This window comes from Panthera leo, chromosome C2 (assembly GCF_018350215.1).
Source record: "Panthera leo isolate Ple1 chromosome C2, P.leo_Ple1_pat1.1, whole genome shotgun sequence".
Taxonomy (NCBI): domain Eukaryota; kingdom Metazoa; phylum Chordata; class Mammalia; order Carnivora; family Felidae; genus Panthera; species Panthera leo.
This window is the reverse complement of record NC_056687.1, coordinates 104,317,100-104,340,718: the sequence shown is the minus strand read 5'-3', so window position 1 is coordinate 104,340,718 and position 23,619 is coordinate 104,317,100. Positions and strand designations below refer to the sequence as shown.

Genomic DNA, 23,619 nt, shown 5'->3' with positions numbered 1-23,619 from the left:
AGTCCTCTTTCTCAAGATGGAAGAAAATATTACCCATCTTGTGAATCTTTTTAAAAATAAAATGTACATACTCTTACATAAAGTGCCTAGAAAGTAAGAAATTAATAAAAATATTAGCTATTTTAGCACTTCATTAATAGGAGTATGAGGTTGTCATATTGATATGTCTTATCAACCCAATGAGAGTATAAAGCATGAAGCTTAGCTGTCTTTGTTTATATTCACAGCCTTTTTGACAGAACTGAGTATGCTGAGTAGAAATTGTAAAAGGTGCACCTGGGTGGCTCAGTTGGTTATGTCTGACTTGATTTGGGCTCAGGTTGTGAGTTCAAGCTGCACATTGGCCTCTGCGCTGACAGGGTAGAGCCTCTTGGAATTCTCTCTCCTCCTCTCTCTGACCCTCCTGTGTATTCTCCCTCTATATCAAAATAAATATATTTTAAAAAAGAAATTGTAATAGATAATACTAATGAGTTGAATTGATTTACGTTCCATAAGTTATGTAAGACTTAAGTACCTAAGTTATAGACTTCTATACAAACTTTGTTAATTGTACTTCAGTAAAGTTGTATTGGGTTTGTGGGCTTTTTAAGCTACAGATTTAATAGATTCTGTTTTGGAATGGGGCATGTTCTAATGCCATACTACAGAACTTTATAACATGCCCATGTGATAAAATGGCAATAGGTAATGCAATAGCTTTCATGAATAGTATATATGGATACAGATTTTCACATTTGCTCATCTAATACATATTGAGTACTTCTGTGTATCTTGGCAACGTGTATTAATGACAAAGCCAGGACACCCATCCAAGTGTCTTCATTCCTCAATATAGTAGCTAAAAAGAGGTTCTGCCACTTGAGTGATTGCATGACTTTGAGCAAGTTACTTAAACTGTAGCCTGTTTCCTCAAAATGAGCATAATTATGATATTCACCTCATGAAATTGTTATCTTCAAGAATTCATATATAACATTCGTAATAGGCCTAGAACATTGTGAGCAGTGTGTACTTGTGTGTTAGTGTTCATGGTTTTTACCATTTGACATTTAAACTGATTATCTGATGATTTTGCACATAACCCCATGGTCCTGGGTCTGTTCCCTTATGTGCAAAACAAAAGGATTAAGCTTTTGTAAGTGCTTTCTTACGCCATTATTCTAATAAATAGATCCTTTCTACATAGTTATGGTAGCCCCAGATTTCTGCTCACTTGTCAAATATAACCAGTTTCGAGTATTACCTGGCCTTAACCTCTAAAATTTACAAAGGTTCATGGGGTGCCTGGGCAGCTCAGTCAGTTGACCATGTGACTCTTGATTTCAGGTCATGATGTCACAGTTTGTGAGATCAAGCCCCTCGTTGGCTCTGTGCTGACAGTGCAAAGCCTGCTTAGAATTCTCTCTCTCCCCCTCTCTCTGTTCATCCCCTCTTCTCTCTCTCAAAATAAATATATAAACTTTAAAAAGTAAAATTTACAGGGGTGCCTAGCTGGCTCAGTCATTTAAGCGTCAACTTTGGCTCAGGTCATGATCCTACAGTTTGTGAGTTCGAGCCCCGCGCTGGACTCTGTGCTGACAGCTCGGAGCCTGGAGCCTGCTTTGGATTTTGTGTCTCCCTCTCTCTCTGCTCTTCCCCCATTCATGCTCTGTCTCTCTCTCCTTCAAAAATAAACATTAAAAAATTTTTTTTAAATTAAAATAAAATTTACAAAGATTCTCAACATAAATCTACTTGAGGAAACTTTCTGCTGAATAGTCTTTACACTTAGCCATTTCAGGTAAGGTAATGTGGAATACCATGGATCTAGAGTTTACACTCAAATTTTTGTTTTTTGAACACTCATTTTTGTTGGTGTTTTAATTTCCAAAAAGCATATTTACATCTAGTTCATTAAGTGCTTGTGAAATCAATTGGGAAGAGACTATGTACAGTGAACATTGGCAACCCGGCAAAAACTATTAGTGTGTTCAGCTTGTTAGAATTATTTATTTTTATGTATTATGTTTGTAGAATCTTTAAAGTTGAATTCAAGATGTATGGTTTCCGTTTCAGCTTAGGTTTGAAAACATGTATTTCAGATTTAATGGAGTCCATCGTATTTTAACAGAGTCGAGAGAAAGAACTTATGGGTTTCAGCAAATCAGTAAATGAAGCACGTTCAAAGATGGATGTAGCTCAGTCAGAACTTGATATCTATCTCAGTCGTCATAACACTGCAGTGTCTCAATTAAGTAAGGCCAAGGAGGCTCTAACTGCAGCATCTGAGACTCTCAAAGAAAGGAAAACTGCGATCAGAGATATAGAGGCAAAACTCCCTCAATCTGAACTGGAATTAAAAGAGGTAAATCTTTGCTTCTGTATTTTTTCTGAATATTGTTTATCAATCCAAGTTTTCAATTTATATGTTTGTATTTATATATTTTTTAATCTAAACATCTGAACTGGCATAAATGTGTAAGAATGAATATATAAACCAATTAGTGTAATTTTTTCTGATATTGAATTTATGGAAGTCATCAGGGAATTTCATGACCAATTAGAATTTTAATGTAAACTTAAATTGTATTCAGTGACCACTTCTGTCTTGTTGGTAATTCAGTTTATTTGGGGGGTAAATTATATTTGTAACTTGAGCTTTTACTTTATACTCTTGACTGGTAATAGAGGTAATAATTTAAAGCCAGGAGGGAGGAAGAATGTCAGGAAAAGTGGTTGGTCTAATTTAAGAGATTGAGAAACTGAGAGTTTGGGGATTTATGTACGTGTGTATGATTCCTTTTGTTGACAGCCTGGCATTTTTGTATAGCAATAGTGCTATTCACCTACCATATTCCCTTTCATTTCAAAGCTATGATTTTTTAAAAAGAAAATTACATATATAATAAATATCTTTCATTATTTAGAATGCAAAGCACACTATAACCATAGTCCTGCCCAGTCCCTTAAATTCTGGGTCCTATACCAACGTCTGTTTTTGATTAGTGCAGACCTTAGGAATTGGAACACACTTATGCATAACTTTGTGGTATGGAACTGAGATTTCCACACACTAGCTCTACTCGTTCTATCAATCAGTTTACTACTAGAACCATATTGCACTTAGGGTCCTTGTTATTGACCCAAATAATTTATATTCCTTTAAAATAGAAAACCCATCCATATTTAGAAACCCACACCCAGCAGTTTGGAAGTTTAGTTCTGGTTCAAGTGTTTTTTATTGGTCGTCTTTTTTGAGGCATTACAACTAATTCTATGCTATTAGAATTAGGTTGGGCGTATGTTTCTGGGATTCATTTCTTTTTCTCACTTTTAGAAAGAAAAAGAACTTGAAAAACTTACACAAGAAGAATTAAAATTGAAAAGTTTGGTTCGTGATCTTTTCCAAAAAGTTGAAGAAGCAAAGAGTTCCGTAGCAATGAATCGAAGTAGAGGGAAAGTCCTTGATGCAATAATTCAAGAAAAAAAATCTGGCAGGATTCCAGGAATATATGGAAGATTGGTAAAGTAGATTTATTTAGAAATGGCTCAAGATACTGTAAATAATTTTCTTTCTTTGACTTAACTATAATACTGAGTTGCTGTAACATTCATTTTTGTTTAAAAGACCTTTTTGCTCTTAGTACTCAGTCATGGTAAAATTCTTTGTGGTATGGATTATCTCATATTAAACGTAGTTTTTTATCTTTTAGTTTTAGATAACTACCATTTAGTACCAAGAAGGAAAAAAACTAGCAATGATAAGGAAATTTAACAAAACCACTTTATTCTTTTTTTAAAAAATAAAGAATTTGATAAATTCTGGATTTTATACCAATATACTGAAGATTGTGGCTAGAGTTTAGGGAAATCGGGATAAGGCAGAAACCCAAGGCTAGCAATAGTGGAGACCATTACTGCTCTTGAATTTGAAGAGGGAAGGGGGCTGTAGCCATGGCTACAGGGTGGCCAGAAGGAAATGGGGAAAATATTTCAACCCCCTTCAACTCCTACCCTGCCATCTCTAGCTGTTACTTCACATTTTCTAAAGCTTAGAAAACCAAGGAACCAGTTAGTGCAGTCCCTGAGTCAGCCTTCCAGAGAAAGGAGAAAAGAGAATGATTTGTAAGTGCAAATGAAAATTACCGAGCAGAGTTGCTTCCGTGTCTCCAGGCCTTGTGACTTACACCTTATTTACTTGGGAGATATAATTTGAATCTCTTCTTTTGCTTTCAAAGAAAAAGCTAGTCTGTATGAATGCTGCTTCATGGCTAATTAATAGGTTGATAAACAGGCAAATATGTTTTATGGGGACTTACATAATCTTAGCTGGCTTTCAGTAGTTCAAAAAAATTTTTTTTTCTGTTTACTTATTTTGAGAAAGAGAGTGCACACAAGCTGGGGAGAGGCAAAGAGAGGGAGAAAATCCCCTAACAGGCTCCATGCTCAGCACAGGATTTGATCTCCCACTGTGAGATCACAACCTGAGCTGGCCACTTGACCAATTGAGCCACGCAGGCGCTCCAATTTATTTATTTATTTTGTTATTTTTTAGAAAGCAAGCAAGAGCAAGGGAGGGAGAGAGGGAATCCTAAACAGGCTTCACACTGAGTGTGGAGCCCAATGCAGAGTTTGATCCCACGACCCCAGGATCATGACCCAAGCCGAAATCGACTCAAATGCTGAGCAGTCAAACCACCCAGGAGCCCCCAAATTTCATTATTTTAGGAAGTTATTATTTTGCTTATGCTGTAGTGCTTTTAAGGTTGACAGATTTGAAAATCTTTACATTGTACGTTTTTGTTTTCATGAAACAGTTCATTTTGTGCTCATTAAAAATCCAAACTTTGCATATCTTAAAAATTTTTTTAAAGGTGCATTAAAAACTAGTAGTGATTGCAAAAAGGGGAAGGTTGAGTGAGAGGAACACATATTTTTCATTGTGTACCTTTTGTGTTTTTAAAAACCATGTGTAGGGGCGCCTGGGTGGCTCAGTCGGTTAAGCGGCCGGCTTCGGCTCAGGTCCATGATCTCACGGTCCTTGAGTTCGAGCCCCACGTCGGGCTCTGTGCTGACAGCTCAGAGCCTGGAGCCTGTTTCAGATTCTGTATCTCCCTCTCTCTGCCCCTCCCCCGTTCATGCTCTGTCTCTCTCTGTCTCAAAAATAAATAAAACATTAAAAAAATTTTTTTTAATAAATAAAATAAAAATAAAAAACCATGTGTAAGTATAGTTCTTCAAGTAAAAGTAACTTGAAAAATATGTAGGAATTATAATGAAATGATCCTGTGCCTAATTATTGATTGTGCAATGATTTTTTTTCTCCCTGCCTCTTATTATTAGGGAGACTTAGGAGCAATTGATGAAAAATACGATGTTGCTATTTCATCCTGTTGTCATGCATTAGACTACATTGTTGTTGATTCTATTGATACAGCTCAAGATTGTGTGAACTTCCTTAAAAGACAAAATATTGGAGTTGCAACCTTTATAGGTTTGGATAAGGTAGGTATTCATAATAAGCTACCTCTAATTTAATTTTAAAGTACTAAATTGTTTTCTGTATTTGAACTCTAGCTTTTTTCTTTATAGTTATTTAGTGAACAGCTGGTAGGTTTTGAGGATATTTTAGGCCGTGGGGTTATATAGTTGTAAGAAAAAACCTTGCAATGCCTCCCTTAAAGGAGGAATATACATTCTGATATTAGAGTGACTGATAGCTTGGCGTTTCTAACTTCCATCATCAGTAACTGCTTTTAATAAAACAAAAACCTTTACAGAGATAGAATTCACATACCATAAAATTAACTATTTTAAAGTGTAGAGTTCATTGGTTTTAGTGTATTTATAAGATTGTTAAATTATGACCACTAATTTCAGAATGTTTTCATCACCCCAAAAAGAAATCTCATACTCATTCCCAGTCAAAACCTATCTCCTGCCACCTGCAGTTTGTAATCTGCTTTTTGATTTACCTGTTGTGGATATTTTGTATAAATGGAATCATACAGTCTGTAGGTTTTTGTGTATGTTGTCTTAGGTTTTCAAAGTTTATCCATGTTGTAGCATGTATCAGCAGCTCATTCCTCTTTATTGCCAAATGATGCTCCTTGTGTGAATATACCACATTTTGTTTATGCATTCGACAGTGATGAACATTTGTGTTGTTTCCATGTTTGGGCTATTATGGCTAATTGCTGTTATGAACATTCATACACAGATTTTTGTGCATACCTGTTTTCAGCTCTCTTTGGTTAATATCTAGGAGTAGAATTGCTGGGTTACCTGTTAACTATTTAACATTTTGAGGAACTGCCAAACTCTTTCCCATTGTGGCTATACAATATCCTACCTGTAATGTATAGTTTCCAGTATCTTTACATCCTCACCAACACTTGTTTCTACATCTATTTTATTATAACCATCTTAGTGTTGGGTATGTAGTGGTCTCTTACTGTGGTTTTGATTTGCATTTCCTGATTACTAATGTTGAATATTTTTTCATGTGCTTATTGGGCATTTGTTTATCTTCTTTGAAGAAGTATCTATTCAAATCCCTTGCCTATTTGTTCATTGCTTTATTTGTCTTACTAGTAAGTTTTAAGAGTTTTTTCATATATTTTGGGTGCAAGTCTCTTGTCACATACTTGTTTGCAGATGTTTTCTCCCATTCTGTGCATTGTCTTCACTTCCTTGACAGTGTCCTCTGAAGCACAGTTGTTTAAAATTTTAATCATTTTGTCGAATTTTGTTTTAAATGTTTTGTTTAAATGTTCTTATGTTTTGTGTGTCATATCTAAGAAACTACTGCATAATCCAAGCACATGGTGATTTACCTCCTGTTTTCTTCTGAGTTTTGTGGCTTTAGCTTTTACATTTTGGTTTTTAGTGCATGTTCAGTTAATTTTATAACACAGAGTAAAGTGTACCTCTACTCTTAGATGTAGATATCAGTTGTTTCAGCACCACTTGTTGAAAAGACTATTCTTTCCCCATTGAATTTTCTTGGCATCTGTCAAAGATCAACTGACCATAAATCTGAGGGTTTATTTCTGAATTCTCCATTTGTCTATATATCTATTCTTATGAGTACCACACTGTTTATTTTAAATTATTTTATTTATTTTTTAATTTATATCCAAGTTAGTTAGCATACAGTGCAATAATGATTTCAGTAGATTCCTTATTGCCCCTTAGCCATTTAGCCCATCCCCCTCCCATAGTCCCTCCAGTAACCCTCTGTTTGTTCTCCATATTTAAGCATCTCTTATGTTTCATCCCCTTCCGTTTTTATATTATTTTTGCTTCCGTTTTTATATTATTTTTGCTTCCCTTGCCTTATGTTCATCTGTTTTTTATCTTAAAGTCCTCATATGAGTGAAGTCATATGATTTTTGTCTTTTTCTGAGTAATTTCACTTAGCATAATATCCTCTTGTTCCATCCGTTTAGTTGCAAATAGCAAGATTTCATTCTTTTTGATTGCTGAGTAAAACTGTATTGTATATATATACCATGTCTTCTTTGTCCATTCTGTCCATCAATGGATATTTGGGCTCTTTCCATACTTTGGCTATTGTTGATAGTGCTGCTACAAACATGGGGGTGCATGTGTCCCTTTGAAACAGCACACCTGTATCCCGTGGATAAATGCCTAGTAGTGCAATTGCTGGGTTGTAGGGTAGTTCTATTTTTAGTTTTTTGAGGAACCTCCACACTGTTTTCCAGAGTGGCTGCACCAGCTTGCATTGCCACCAACAATGCAAAAGAGATCCTCTTTCTCCTCATCCTCGCCAACATCTGTTGTTGCCTGAGTTGTTAATGTTAACCATTCTGACAGGTGTAAGGTGGTATCTCGTTGTGGTTTTGATTTGTATTTCCCTGATGATGAGTGATGTGGAGCAGTTTTTCATGTGTCGGTTGGCCATCTGGATGTTTTCCTTGGAGAAGTGTCTATTCATGTCTTTTGCCCATTTCTTCACTGGATTATTTGGTTTTTGGGTGTTGAGCGTGATAAGGTCTTTATAGATTTTGGATACTGAACCTTTATCTGATATGTCATTTGCAAATATCTTCTCTCATTCTGTCAGTTGCCTTTTAGTTTTGCTGATTGTTTCCTTTGCTGTGCAGAAGCTTTTTATTTTGATGAGGTCCCAGTAGTTCATTTTTGCTTTTGTTTCTCTTGCCTCTGGAGACATGTTGAGTAAGAAGTTGCTGTGGCCAAGATCAAAGAGGTTTTTGTCTGCTTTGTCCTCGAGAATTGTGATGGCTTCCTGCCTTACATTGAGGTCGTTCATCCATTTTGAGTTTATTTTTGTGTATGGTATAAGAAAGTGGTCCAGGTTCATTCTTCTGCATGCTGCTGTCCAGTTTTCCCAGCACCACTTGCTGAAGAGACTGTCTTTATTCCATTGGATATTCTTTCCTGCTTTGTCAAAGATTAGTTGGCCATGTTTGTGGGTCCATTTCTGGGTTCCCTATTCTGTTCCATTGATTGGAGTGTCTCTTCTTGTGCCAGTACCATATTGTCTTGATGATTACAGCTTTGTAGTATAGCTTGAAGCCCGGGATTGTGATGCCTCCTGCTTTGGTTTTCTTTTTCAAGATTGCTTTGGCTATTGGGGGTCTTTTCTGGTTCCATACAAATTTTAGGATTATCTGTTCTAGCTCTGTGAAGAATGCTGGTGTTATTTTGATAGGGATTGCATGGAACATGTAGATTGCTTTGGGTAGTCTCGACATTTTAACAGTATTTGTTCTTCCTATCCAGGAACATGGAATATTTTTTCCATTTTTTATGTCTTCTTCATTTTCCTTCATAAGCTTTCTATAGTTTTCAGTGTATAGATTTTTCACCTCTTTGGTTAGATTTATTCCTAGGTATTTTATGGGTTTTGGTGCAATTGTAAATGAGACTGATTCCTTGATTTCTCCTTCTGTTACTTCATTGTTGGTGTATAGGAATGCAACCGATTTCTGTGCATTGATTTTTATATCCTGCAACTTTGCTGACTTCATGAATCAGTTCTAGCAGTGTTTTGGTGGAATCTTTAGGGTTTTCTATATAGAACATCATGTCATCTGCGAAGAGCATATGTTTGACCTCCTACTGGCCGATTGGATGCCTTTTATTTCTTTATGTTGTCTGATTGCAGAGGCTAAGACTTCCAATACTATGTTGAATAACAGTGGCGAGAGTGGACATCCCTGTCTTGTTCCTGACCTAGGGGGAAAGCTCTCAGTTTTTCCTCATTGAGGATGATGTTAGCAGTGGGTCTTTCATTTATGGCTTTTATGATCTTGAGGTATGCTCCTTCGATCCCTACTTTCTTGAAGGTTTTTATCAAGAAAGGATGCTGTATTTTGTCAAATGCTTTCTCTGCATCTATCGTGAGGATCATGAGTACCACAGTCTTAATTACTATAGCTTTGAAATAAGGTTTGAAATCAGTAGTTCTCTAATTTTGTTGTTCTTTTTTTAATTAATTTTTTAATTTTTTATGTATGTTTATTAATTTTGAGAGAGCATGTGAGCAGGGAGGGGCAGAGAGAGAGGGAGAGAGAGAATCCCAAGTAGGCTTTGTTCTGTCAGCACAGAGCCCGATGAAGGGCTCAGTCTCACAAACCATGAGATCATGACGTGAGCTGAAATCAAGAGTTGGATGCTTAACCAACTGAGCCGCCCAGGCACTCCTAATTTTATTCTTTTATATCAAGATTGTTCTAATTTCCATATGAATTTTAAGATTAGCTGGTCAGGGGTACCTAGGTGGCACAGTCAGTAAAGCATGTAACTCTTGATCTCTGCTCAGGTCATGATCTCATGGTTCTTGAGATTGAGCACCCCTTTGGGCTATCCACTGATGGTGTGGAACAACCTTGGGATTCTGTCTCTCTTCTCTGTTCCTCCCCAGCTTATGCACACTCTCAAAGTAAATAAACTTTAAAAAAAAAAAATTAAAGATTAGTGGGTCAGTTTGGGGAGGAGAGGGAAGGCAACTGGGATTTTGATGCAGGTTGAATTGAATCTATAGATCAATTTGGGTTGCCATCTTAACAATTTTAAACCTTAACAATCCAGGAACTGGGGCTGTCTTCCATTTATTTAGGTCTAAATTCATACTATAATATTTTACAGCATTTAGTGTATAGGTCTTTTGTTGTTAAATGTATTTCTAAGTTTTTTGGGGTTTTCTGTCTTGTTTAATATGATACGATAATTGGAATTTTTTAATCCCACTTTTAAGTTATTCATTACTAGTGTGTACAAGTACAATTAATTTTTATACATTGATCTTGTATCCTACCAATTTGCTGAATTCATATTAGGTTTAATAGTTTTGTGTGTGTGCATTCCCTAGGATTTGTATATATAATATCATGTCATCTGTGAATAGAATTTTATACTTTTTAAATAATGGTGAAATAATTATGCAGATATTCAGAACCTTGTATACATGTTCTTACATGTTACATGTGTATATTATGTAAGTAATACCCTAAAGAAATGATACATTCTGTTTTTCTTTCCTTTTTTTTTTCTTTTTTTAACTTTTAGATGACAGTATGGGCGAATAAAATGACCAAAATTCAAACTCCTGAAAATACTCCTCGGTTATTTGATTTAGTAAAAGTAAAAGATGAGAAAATTCGCCAAGCTTTTTACTTTGCTTTACGGGATACCTTAGTTGCTGACAACTTAGATCAAGCCACAAGAGTAGCATATCAAAAAGATAGAAGATGGAGAGTGGTGACATTACAGGGGCAAATCATAGAACAGTCAGGTAATGAAAGTGTTTTTCCTGGGGCGCCTGGGTGGCTCAGTCAGTTAAACATCCAGCTTTGACTCAGGTCATGGACTCGCGGTTTGTGGGTTCTAGCCCTGCATCGGGCTCTGTGCTGACAGTTCAGAGCCTGGAGCCTGCTTCAGATTTTGTGTCTCCCTCTCTCTTCTGCCCCTCCCCAGCTTCTGCTCTTTCTCTCTTTGCCTCTCAAAAATAAATAAACATAATTTTTTTAAAAATTTTTTTAGTTCTTTTCCTGACATTGAGTTTATTTAATCTTGTTGGAATACAGCTAAGTCTGACTTCTCTGTTTTATAGGTACAATGACTGGTGGTGGAAGCAGAGTAATGAAAGGAAGGATGGGTTCATCAGTTGTTGTTGAAATCTCAGAAGAAGAGGTGAGCATATATAAAATTAGAGTCAGACTTTTTTTAAAGCCTTCTGATGTGTAACATACATACTATAAAATTAAGCCTTTTTAAGGATACTCAGATTTTAAATTAACAGATTGGATTTTGTATAAATGATATATGTAAGCTGTGGGATTTTTTAAATGTAAAATCCTTTAAAGTTCTAAAAATAAAACATGTTAATTTAGAAAGTATGTGCTCAACATATGTATCTTTCTAATATTACATTTGGATCATATGGACATTTCATAATTTAATCAATCATTATTTAACATTTAATGTTTTTTCACATATAATTGGTATAGTCCATGATTGTTTTTTCTATTTCAAAATAACTATAGCAAAGATTTCTGATATGCATTTCCAAGTTTTATTTCAAAATATTTTACATGCCCACAAGTATGAGAACGTCAAGATGCCTAGAAAAAATTACTGTGTTCCGTTATCAGAACACTATACTTTTTCCTTGGATACTGAGCTTTTTCCAAAGAGGTGTACCTTGATTTTTTTCCCCATATTTTGAAATAGTTTATATCCTTCCACTTAAAATTTTGAATGGTATAAATAGGTGACTGTGCAACACTTAAAATTGTCTTTCCATCTGATTCTGTGATACAGAAATTAGTTTGACCATCTCCTAAGCTTTAGGATTGGGGTTTGGAATGGGGATTTTGGTTTTGTTCTAGGCTTTAAAATCAGAAGTTGGGGTTTTCTTCATTCCTAAATTGATTTCGCTATTAATCTGAAATGACTCTTAGAGAAAACTTATTTCACTGGTACTCTTTGTAGGTAAATAGAATGGAATTACAGTTGCAGAAAGACTCTCAAAAAGCAGTGCAAATCCAGGAACAGAAAGTACAACTGGAAGAAGCAGTAGTTAAGTTAAGGCATAATGAACGAGAAATGAAGAATACACTAGAAAAGTTTACTGCAAGCATCCAGGTACTCTTTTATTAATATTAGCTAAAGCTATTGAAATTCAGTAGCATTTGGCAGAAGCGTTTTGTTGTTTGCTTATAATTTTAGAAAATAAGGGAGAAGAATGGTTCTCTAGGTGGAAGGCCTGTCTCTTGATTTCATTTCCCTGAGTGTTAAAGTCCCTATTGCAGTTTTCCTCCAGCCACGGCTGTTCTATGTTTGCATTTATACACCTTGGAAATGTGTCTTCCCTTAATATCTGTGTAACCCTTTAATTTCATTCTCTTTTCAAAGTAGAATGTTTCTTAATTATGAAAAAGCAGTGCATACCCCACTGATTTAAAAAACAAAAAACAATTTGCCGGAAATATCCAAAAGATGATTGCCCTTACAGTTTATGTATATTCTTCAACTTTTTGATATAAATACCTAGTCTGTGTTTATGTCCTATATTTATACAGATATGTGTATAGATTTTTACTGAGTCATGTTAATTTTTCTTAGTAAATTGTGGTTTTCTTTCCAAGCCAATGTAAATTTACTTTTACAGCTGCATTTGAGTGTGTTCTTTATGTCACAATTTGATAAATGCTTTTCTATGTTATTATGAATACTGCTATGTTTAAAATATCCTAGTTAGAGGCTTCTGGCTGGCTCAGTCAGTGGAGCATGCAACTCTTGATCTCACTCTTGTGATTTCGAGCCCCACATTGGGTGTAGAGATTACTTAAAAATAAAATCTTTAAAATAAATAAATAAAATATCCTTGTTTGGTATATCTTTATGTACCCAATTATTTCCTTAGGTTAGATTCCTAAAATTATGGTTATTATCCACTATGTGTACAGTGTTAAAGGTATTGTTGTATGATGCCAAATTGTCTTCAAATAGATGGTTCCAATTAATTTACTTTTAGTAGCATATGTAAATAATTATTTTTCCAAGTCTTTGAAAACTAGGAGGTCTTCACTGTGTTTTGAGTTTGCTATTCTGTACCTAAAAGTGGCATTTTAACTTGTATTTGTGATGAATTACAAATTTCATGTGTTGGCCATTTTCATGTTTTATGTTAACCATTCATGTTTTCTGCTCTTTTCCTATTAGTATTTGTCTTCTTCTTAAAGATTTTAAGTGTCTTTTTTTATTCAAAGTGTTTAAGGCAAATATCATTGTTATAGTAAGTTAAAATAATGATCTGTAATGTTAAAACATTTCTGTAGCGTTTAAGGGAGCAAGAAGAATATTTGAATGTCCAAGTTAAGGAACTCGAAGCTAATGTGCTTGCTACAGCCCCTGACAAGAAAAAGCAGAAATTACTAGAAGAAAATGTTAGTGTTTTCAAAAAAGGTATGTGTATGTGTTTAAGGGTACACACTTCCTTCTTTTTTTTGAGATTGCCAAAAATAGGTTTTTAATATTTGAAATGTTTAAAATAGTTTGTAGAATAAAAATAGCAGTTGTGTACTTATGTGCAAGTCAGCTGCTCTGTTTTATAGTTTCTATTATTCTTTTTTTTTTTTTTAATTTCTTTTTGAGAGAGAGAACGCACAATTTGGGGAGGGACAGAGGGAGAGGGAGAGAATCCCAGGCAGCTCCAACACAGAGCTTGACCCCACGAACCATGAGACTATGACGTGAGCCAAAATCAAGTGTTGGAAGCTTAACCAACTGAGCCACCAGGCACCCTCTATGATCTCAATCTTAAAAGGTTATAAAGTAAGTACTACTAAGTACTTCATTTAGCCAATAAGAAAACTTAAGGCACAGAATGGTTTATATAATTTGCCCAAAGTCGTCATATATATAGCTTGTAGAGGAATTGAGGACCAAAGCAATCTGATTCCAGAACCAGTGCTCTTAATTTTATACTTTGTGTACTTTGGCTCAGTCTTACCCTTCAAGATAATAGTTATTTTATGGATTTAGGAAACTGAGTATCTGGGGAAGCTAAATCACTTTAAAGCACACAGGAAATAAGTGGTATACACATGAAGAAAAACAATCTTTGAAAACTTAAAAAACATGTTTTCCTTCCAGAACTTTTTTCTTTTGTACATGTAAATATTGTAAGTGTTCTACCAGTATACATAAAGCAAGAAAGGGAATTCATAAGCTTATAGCCAAAATTGGCTTTGAAATTTAAATCCCCTGATCATGCACTTGAACAGCCCTGCTTCTCTTTTCATGTTAGCTTCAATCAAACAGATGTGCATCTTATTGCAGGAGGGGGAATGATAGGTTATAATTAGATCCCTTCCTGGCTTACAGTATTTTAGCTAGTGAACAGCAAACACAGCCTTTTGTCACATCCTCAGGAAAGACCCCTGTTACAGTTTAATTTGTGAACCCAGGAGGGCACATACTGATTGTCCAACCAAAGAACTAGTTGGGGGCTAGGGCGCTTGGATGGCTCAGTCAGTTAAGCTAAGCATCCGACTTCAGCTCAGGTCATCATCTCACAGTATGTGAGTTCAAGCCCCATATCAGGCTCTGGGCTGGCAGCACAGGTCCTGCTTTAATATTCTGTCTTCCTCTCTGTCGACTCTCAAAAATAAATATTAAAGAAAAGAAGAACTAGTTGGGGTGGACTTGTAGTAATTATTCAAATGCTCCAAAAATGAGTTTTTTTCCAACAGAAAAAGAGATAAAAAGATATTAAGTAGACCTACTTTGCACATTGAATATTCACCAGTACCCATATTAACTTTATTTTTTTTTCTCCCAGATCTTTCTTTTTTAAGTTTATTTATTTTGAGAGACAGGCTAGGTGGGTCAGAGAGAAAGAAAGAGAATCCCAAGCAAGCTCCGCACTGCCAGTGCAGAGCCTGACATGGGGCTCAAACTCATAAACCGCAAGATCATGACCTAAGCCAAAATCAAGTGTCGGACAGTCAACTGACTGAGCCACACAGGTACCCCTGTCTACATTTTTAATATTAAGACATTCACGGGGTGCCTGGGTGGCTCAGTTGGTTAAGCGTCCCGACTTCAGCTCAGGTCATGATCTCACGGTCTGTGAGTTTGAGCCCTGTGTCGGGCTCTGTGCTGAAAGCTCAGAGCCTGGAGCCTGCTTCAGATTCTGTCTCCCTCTCTCTCTGCCCGTCCCCTGCTCATGCTCTGTCTCTCAAAAATAAATAAACGTTAAAATTTTTTATTTTTATTTTTTTATTTTTTTTTAAAAAAAAAAAAAAAACATTCACTCAGCATCTGCTGCTGGCCATGACCAGGTTTGTTTAAGTGCCGGTGATTGAGCAGTGAACAAAATGAAGTCCTCTTTTTAAGGATCTCACGCTTCAGATTAGGAAGCTAAACAAATACATTGCTTTTTGTATTGGGTGGTGCTGAGTGATAATAAAATCAGGGTTCACAGGACAGGGTGGAGATAGGGAATCACAGTGGTTAGACAGGCCTCTACTAGAGAGACTTAAGCAGAGAGACAACAGAAGTATGAGTGCTATGTGATACTTGGGAGAAGAGCATTTTAAGATCATAGAGGTACATAGGCCCTGAGGCAGGAGTATGCTAGGAGTCTCCAGGAACACAAGGAAGCCAAAGTGGCTAGCGGAAGAATCCAGATAATGTAGGGCCTTATAGGCCATGTCTCTGAGAGAAATAGCCACCAGAGTGATGTACGGTGGAAGCGGCATCATGTGACAGGTTTCCCCCCCACCCTTGCATTTATTTTGGATCTGTATTTTGTTCTTGCAGACACATTAGCTTAACTCTTTCTCCACACAGTATTTGTTGTGACTGGTTTGGTGGTACCCAATTGTCAGATGAGCAGCCAAAAACGTATGTGTGTCATTTATAACAACATTTTCACAGAGACTACTGGAATCTGTATTTCATTCTTATTTGAAAAGGAAGCTTTGACTTTATTAGGAGCCCTATATATATATATATATATATATATATATATATATAGCTCCTCTCATGGAAATACTGGCTATTATTAATAGACTAACACTATTGGGTAATATCAATACTGTTAATATCTTCTGTGAAGTACTCATTTCTGCAAGTATCTCTTTAAAATTAAATTTCATTTTAGAATTTAAAATTAATTTAAAATTAAAAATTTTTTAGAATAGCTGTTTATAGAGAATGGGGGGGAGGTGGTTATAGAATAAAGGCTTCAAACTTATAGATTACATATGCCACATAGTTTTTCCTTCTACTTCTAATAGACATGCTACTATAGATATTAAAAAAGAAATGCATGGTAGATACATACTTAAAGAAGAAAATGTTCTGAAAGTTGGAATCTTTCCAGGGGCATTCTGGCCCACCCCCAGTATAAGTTGTGGTGCCAGCACACATAGTAGCTGGTGTTTTGACCCATAAGTGAGCAGAGCACGCAAGTAGCTTAATGGAATTTTAATTTCAGAGAACATTGCCACTGTGAGCAAAATAATTCATTAAATAGAGTATTTTGGGGGGTGGAGAGGGATTACGAGTCTTGGCAATATAGAACTTTTAAATGTGTGTATTTAATAACCTTAGGATAAAAAGACGCTACAGAAGGCCAAAAAGAAGACATTAGTTGTTTTTTGTTTCAGGAGCCAAGTGGTGATTTCAGAAATGTAAAAAATGAGTTGTTGGAATCCAACTCTGATAATGTAGGACAAAAAGGGGAAATGGTAAATTAATGAGATATGTAGACTTGTTGGAATTAACAGCCTACCTGACGAAGAAGAGACAGTGGAGGGGAAGCAGTCATTAAGTCCTCAGGCAATCCTGTTTTTAGCAAATCCTGCCTGCCTCCTATGCCAAATGCCCATATTCCTCCTGTAGGAGCTTTGTGGGATTCTTTCCATAAGTTAGCATTTCTGTTTACCTTTCTAGACATAAGATAGCTTGAACTCATTTTTTTGCCACCTGTCATTCTTTCTATATTGTATAGTGATCAGAATTCAAATATGGAGAAGAGATTCCACCCTGGCTAGTGTAATCGGGATCTGTGTAGTGTATGTGTGTGTTTAAGAGAGTATTAGACTGTTTACAGAATCACTGGGTGGGATAACTAAAGAAGGAAATTCTAGGTTGAACATCTAAGAATGATATCTAGAGCCATTCTGTAGAACCATCAAAGGAACTATACTGCCTCTTTTATAATTGGAAAGTCATGTCTCAAACTGGGAAGATGGCACTGCAACTACTAACAATAGAAGCACATTGCATCCGTTCTAATTCACGCCATCAAAGTTAGTGCTATTGCCTGTCAGTATTCACAGAGCTTTTGACTGAACACCAGAATTTCTAATGCCACCAAGAAAATATAAATTTCTGTCACTGCTTGCCAGCAGAAACATGTTCATCACGTATGCCTTACAAATTATGTGAATTTTTTCAATTGAATGGACCCTAATTATGTCTGAAGCCTAGATATGAGGGAATCTGAGAAATCAAATTTTAGTTTTCTGTGCCATAGAGAAAACTGCCAGTTCATCCTCCCTCCCCCACGTTGTTACAACATGTGAGGGAATACTTTAAGTTAGGTTAGCAAAATAAAACAACCACAGTTCTTTTTTATCACAGACAAGTTAATAGGCACATAGTCTGAGGGCAAAAATCATTATGAGACCAGTAGTCAGTCAAGGAAGTACGTAAGAAAAAGTTGCAGAGATTTTTGGAAAATGCCTGAGGGCATGAAGCCATTAAACAGGGTGTGCTTATGGTCAAGCCAGGTAATTTAACCATGTGTTATAATACCATTTGTTCTGACATGGGGTATTCTAGTTTATTTTGGGGGGAGATATTCTAGTGGGTTTTTTGAGATTCACTTTGCCCAAATTTGTAAAATTTCTTTTGCATGCATCAGGTTAAGTCATATGACTGAATAAGTTTACATCTAACAAGTGATGTGTGTGAACCTAGAAACATGGAGTTCTTTCTTTTTATTTCAGAATATGACAGTGTGGCTGAAAGAGCTGGTAAAGTAGAAGCTGAGGTTAAAAGATTACACAATATCATCGTGGAAATCAATAACCATAAACTCAAGGCCCAACAAGACAAACTTGATAAAATAAATAAGCAATTAGATGAATGTGCTTCTGCTATTACTAAAGCCCAAGTAGCAATCAAGACTGCTGACAGGTAGAGTATGTGTACTACCTAACTTGTCATCTTGCTACCTCCACTGTGGAAAAGGGGTTTATATTTAAATGTAATGCCCTTCAAACATTTCCACTGTTATTTATTAAGCCTGTCTGACATGTTTTTACCTAACAGGACTTTAGTAAAGGGAAGCCTATAAACATTTATTTTATGACCATTTTTGTGTGTGTTTTAAGTGGTAAACAGGTATGCCGTGACATACAGAACTCCCCAGTTATTGTGTGCACATAAAAATTAGAGTTTTGTTTCTCTGGCTTAGAGGAATAGATGGTTGTTAATTTAAATAGATTTAGATCTTAGGAAAATAAGAGGTAAAAACGAGACCTCTTGGCAAAATTGTCTTGGCAACTTTCTAGTTTACTTGATTATTCCATTGTCCCAACTCAACAAAAAGTTATTAACCATTCATAGATTTTGTTTTTATTTTTTTTAATTTTTTAAAATGTTTGAGAGTGCGAGCGGAGGGAGGAGCAGAGAGAGAGGAAGACACAGAATTAAGCAGGTTCCAGGCTCTGAGCTGTCAACACAGTGCCAGATGCAGGGCTCAAACACATGAACTGAGAGATCATGACCTGAGCCAAAGTCAGAAGTTTAAACGACTGAGCCACTCAGGCGCCCCTCATAGATCATGTTTTTAAATTAATTTTTAGAATATTTATTGGTGTTTCTAAAGAATTAGAGCTAAATTTAGGTATACAAAATGTTGAAATGTAAACAACTGTTTCTTTTATCTTAAAATTATAACAGATTGCATATTGATTATCTGGTTCATTTGTGTATTTGGTTCGGAGATAAAGCACTAATAAGCCATTTGTTTATGTTAGGAGCAGAAGTTTGCCTAAACACATTTGTCAAAGTAGAAGTAACTTTTTTAAGGGAAAAAAATAGTCCTTGTTGCCCTAACTGGGAGGTAATTTTTTATTTGAGCGTATAACTTCATGGGTATAGAGATTTAAGAATCTCCAGTCTGATAAGACAAAATAATAATTCAATGGACAACTTTGCTTCATGATCTAAGTTTCATCACCTTATACTGAGAGGTTAATATACAACATCTCAGAAGTGTTATGTATAACATAAAAACCAAGGATGGTTTTAGTAAATCATTAATTTTAACATCTGTGATAGAAAAATGTCTCATTAATATCATGGCGTTTGTTGGTAAGTTGTCAGAAGCAAGATAAATCACACGTTACTACATCTTTAATACATCATTTTGCTTGTTTAGAAATCTTAAAAAAGCACAAGACTCCGTCTTTCGCACAGAGAAAGAAATAAAAGATACTGAGAAAGAAGTAGATGATTTAACAGCAGAACTAAAAAGTCTTGAGGACAAAGCAGCAGAGGTTGTGAAAAATACAAATGCTGCAGAGGTAAGATTTGAAGACAGGAGTGAATGGTATTTGAAGCAATTTAAAGGGTTGGGATATGTGACATCAGCTTACACAGTAAGCACACAATAGGTCAAAACTTTTATAGCTGTATTGTACAATAAAAATGAGTACTGTATTGTAACTTTTCTGTAAATAAACTGTAAAATGCATGGGATATAGGAAGAGATTGCAAACTTCATCTCTAATGTGAAAATACCTGTTCTTTCCATTTGGGAGGGTCCTACCTATAGTAGTTCTTCTTGGTTTCTAGGAATCCTTACCAGAGATCCAGAAAGAACATCGTAATCTACTTCAAGAACTAAAAATAATTCAAGAAAATGAACATGCACTTCAAAAAGATGCACTTAGTATTAAGTTGAAACTTGAACAAATAGATGGTCACATTGCTGAACATAATTCTAAAATAAAATATTGGCAAAAAGAGGTAAGATTGTTATCATTTAGTTAAATATAACTTTAAAATATCCTTTATGAAAAAGAGCTGTTTTTTGTTTCTGTTTTGTGTGTGTGTACTTTTGAGATGTTATGATTCTTAATTCCGAGAGAAAATCACTAGATTTATAGAGAACATAGTAACATATAGTAATTGTTATATACAGAAAAATCTGAATAATGGGTACATTACTCACCATCTTCACCCCAAGGCTGATTCAGAGGTTTAACAGAAGACTTCATGAACACTTCGGAACACTAGAAATATTTTTCTTGGAGTCTTTTGAAAAATAATTGCTACAGAAATTAGCCACAATTCCTTAGAATATATTGTTTTAGTAGATAGGTAATTTGTCATGTTGATATAATTTTTTTAAACAATAAATTACAGTTCTGTGACATCCCTAATGCTCATCTACACTGAACTTTTAGATTTCAAGAATATCATTGCATCCCATAGAAGATAATCCTCTTGAAGAAATTGCAGTTCTGAGCCCACAGGATCTTGAAGCAATCAAGAATCCAGATTCTATAACAAATCAAATTGCACTTTTAGAAGCCCAGTGTCATGAAATGAAACCAAACCTTGGTGCCATTGCAGAGTATAAAAAGAAGGTATGAATAAACTGTTAATGATTTAGTCAGATTCTTTTTAGTCCTTAGCCTAAATTGTCAACTTTAATTTTATATAATTAGCAGCATTAGCTCTCATCTCAAATGAATAACTGAATAGGTATTTTTCTCATGATATTTTTTTCATAGGAAGAATTATATTTACAGCGGGTAGCAGAATTGGACAAAATTACTTGTGAAAGAGATCATTTTAGACAGGCATATGAAGATCTTCGGAAACAAAGGCTTAATGAATTCATGGCAGGTTTTTATATAATAACAAATAAATTAAAGGAAAATTACCAAATGCTTACTTTGGGAGGTGATGCTGAACTGGAGCTTGTAGACAGCTTGGATCCTTTCTCTGAAGGAATCATGTTCAGGTTTGTAATTAGTACTGAGTTTTGGATCCTCTTGTTAACATATCTCTACATATTCTCCAGACTCTATATTTTAGGGGTGGGATGTGAAGGTTAGAGCTACAGCTTGAGTGTTTTATTTGATGATAAATACTAATTCATTTACATACGGGCAGTTTGTTAGCATAAATCTTGGGCAAGCGGCAAATATTTAATTTTACACAATATTTGTCTAGTTCATCTTTTAATTTTTGAGCCATTTCAACTTAACATCAAGATTTTAAAATTGCAAAGCAAAAACATATGTGCTGGAAATGGAAGAATAGCAAGAAATATTTACTGACTTGCTATTTAAATCTTAAGATTTTGGTAGGTGTTCCTGTGTATTCATCCTCCAATAACATTTTTATAAAATAACCCCAAAAAGTTTAGATTTGTGAAAAGCAAATTAGAGATCCCCGAGGAAGGTGGTAGAAGCCATTTATGGAAAACCGACCATGAAGTCGTTACCTGTGCAAGTAATTTGACTAATAAGAGATTTTCTTAATTCAGTGTTCGACCACCTAAGAAAAGTTGGAAGAAGATCTTCAATCTTTCAGGAGGAGAGAAAACACTTAGTTCATTGGCTTTAGTATTTGCTCTTCACCACTACAAACCCACTCCCCTGTACTTCATGGACGAAATTGATGCAGCCCTGGATTTTAAAAATGTGTCCATTGTTGCATTTTATATATATGTAAGTAATCATTTAGAGGTTTTTGTTCTGAGAATTTTATTAGGTTCCCTAACAATACACATGGAATTCATTGACTTATTTCTTACTTTTGAGCTTTTCCCCTGTACTTTAATTCCATGTCCTATGATATCAGAGACCAGGTCCTTTATTTGAACCAAGTACTTCCTTTTTGGACAAGTAAAATATAAATTGATAATGTAAAGTAGCAAAAAACACAACTAGAATCTCTGATCTTCTGCCTAGATATTATCTCCACTAGAAGACTTCTGGCAACCATGCTTCCAAAAATACCCAAATGCTTCTCTTATCTACTGTGTCATGAATTATCCATGCCATCATTCATGTTCATGTTAATTATCAAAGTAATGTTGAATTGCAAAAAAAACCATTTCAGGGAAGTCAAATTTAGATGTTGATTATAGGAATACTTGTTATTACTGAACACTTCTAACCTATTTTTTTTTTTTCCTCTTTAGGAACAAACAAAAAATGCCCAGTTCATAATAATTTCTCTTCGAAATAATATGTTTGAGATCTCAGACAGACTTATTGGAATTTACAAGACATACAACATAACAAAAAGTGTTGCGGTAAACCCAAAACAAATCGCATCTAAAGGACTTTGTTGAACTTGTTTATATCCAGGATTCCTCAAACTGAATTCACATAGATTCAGCCTATTGTATTATTGAGATTTTCTCTTTGTAAAGGATTATAATATGAAGTACATACTCCTAAACTGGATCATGTAACTGGTTTTTATGCTATTAGGAGACACGTTATAAGTCTAATAAAATATTCTCTGTACCTGCTTCTTAGGCTGTAAGAATCTGACAGTTTGGTAAACAGCAGCAGGCTATGGAGAAAAGTAAGATGCCTGCAGGGTGAGGTGTTTGTCCTTAGTCCCAAGTTGTTGCCAGCAGAGTTAAAAGGAAGTTCATTGATGAGCAATAAAGTTCTGAACTAGAGCATGTTAACCAAGAGGCAGCAAGCATACCATCATGCATCTTTGACCTACACGGGAAAAGCCTACCAGCTACTTAATTGAATAAATTCTTAAGGTATTCTATTTAATTTACTAATTTAGACAATCATTGTATCTACAACCCAAACACTGGGAATGTTTTGTTTTTTTAAACCGTTGTGAATTCTGCATGATGAGAAGTTAAATATTTTATGTGCTTTTCTGAAACTTGTGTTTAAAACTTCCAAGAGAACCAGCAAACTGAGACAGTATCTGAGATAACTCATCAGTTGAAAAGGAATGAATACCCACTATCTTTGCCTCATAAAAATATGTAGGGGTTAACAGCTTCCTTAGTATAAATGGAAATTATATGCTGTTTGTCTATCCAATTACCAGGGGTTTTTTTCCCCCGCTTTAATTTTCTACACTGCATTAGCTCAGTGTTATAGTGCTACTGAAAGTTGGCAACCACTTGGTTTTCAAGAGGAATTTTTTGGTATTGATTAAAAAGTCTTTGCCCTATTTGATTTCTAGGTATTGATCCTAAGGAATTAAAACTAAAAGCTCTCTATTCAATGATCGTTTAGGTACTAAAAAGATCCAACAAAGATGGTTTGTATCATAACAGTCATTAAATATGTAAATACATTAGCATGTACTTAAATAAAGTAAAATCTGAAACTCCAGTATGGTCATTTGTTTTAAATCAAGATTATATAGAAGGGAAAAGTAAAACTATAATCATGCTTTTTCAGTGGGTGAGAATAGTGGTAAATGGAATTTAACTCTTACTACATGTAGAGTTAATTCCCATAACCTATATGAATTCCAAAGATACCACTCCTGAGTTTGAGCACCTTATTGTGACACTCAGTGCAAGTAAAGTAGCAAAATAAGTTTATTAAAATA

At 35.2% G+C, this 23,619-nt stretch overlaps 1 protein-coding gene across 2 annotated transcripts in view; it reads left to right on the top strand.

The window, feature by feature from the left end:
* The window catches only part of SMC4 (structural maintenance of chromosomes 4), a 46,091-nt gene extending 22,695 nt beyond the window's left edge, over nucleotides 1–23,396 (top strand). For both annotated transcript variants that reach the window (XM_042956121.1, XM_042956122.1), the window contains 14 exons: nucleotides 2,114–2,347; nucleotides 3,320–3,505; nucleotides 5,326–5,487; nucleotides 10,540–10,765; nucleotides 11,084–11,163; nucleotides 11,965–12,117; nucleotides 13,314–13,440; nucleotides 18,000–18,189; nucleotides 19,439–19,583; nucleotides 19,855–20,028; nucleotides 20,469–20,651; nucleotides 20,799–21,031; nucleotides 21,560–21,743; nucleotides 22,220–23,396. In XM_042956121.1, coding sequence (XP_042812055.1) covers nucleotides 2,114–2,347; nucleotides 3,320–3,505; nucleotides 5,326–5,487; nucleotides 10,540–10,765; nucleotides 11,084–11,163; nucleotides 11,965–12,117; nucleotides 13,314–13,440; nucleotides 18,000–18,189; nucleotides 19,439–19,583; nucleotides 19,855–20,028; nucleotides 20,469–20,651; nucleotides 20,799–21,031; nucleotides 21,560–21,743; nucleotides 22,220–22,372 — 2,430 coding nt within the window. In that variant the 3' untranslated portion in view covers nucleotides 22,373–23,396. The remainder of the gene's footprint in view (nucleotides 1–2,113; nucleotides 2,348–3,319; nucleotides 3,506–5,325; nucleotides 5,488–10,539; nucleotides 10,766–11,083; nucleotides 11,164–11,964; nucleotides 12,118–13,313; nucleotides 13,441–17,999; nucleotides 18,190–19,438; nucleotides 19,584–19,854; nucleotides 20,029–20,468; nucleotides 20,652–20,798; nucleotides 21,032–21,559; nucleotides 21,744–22,219) is intronic.
* The last annotated feature ends 223 nt before the right edge of the window (nucleotides 23,397–23,619 follow it).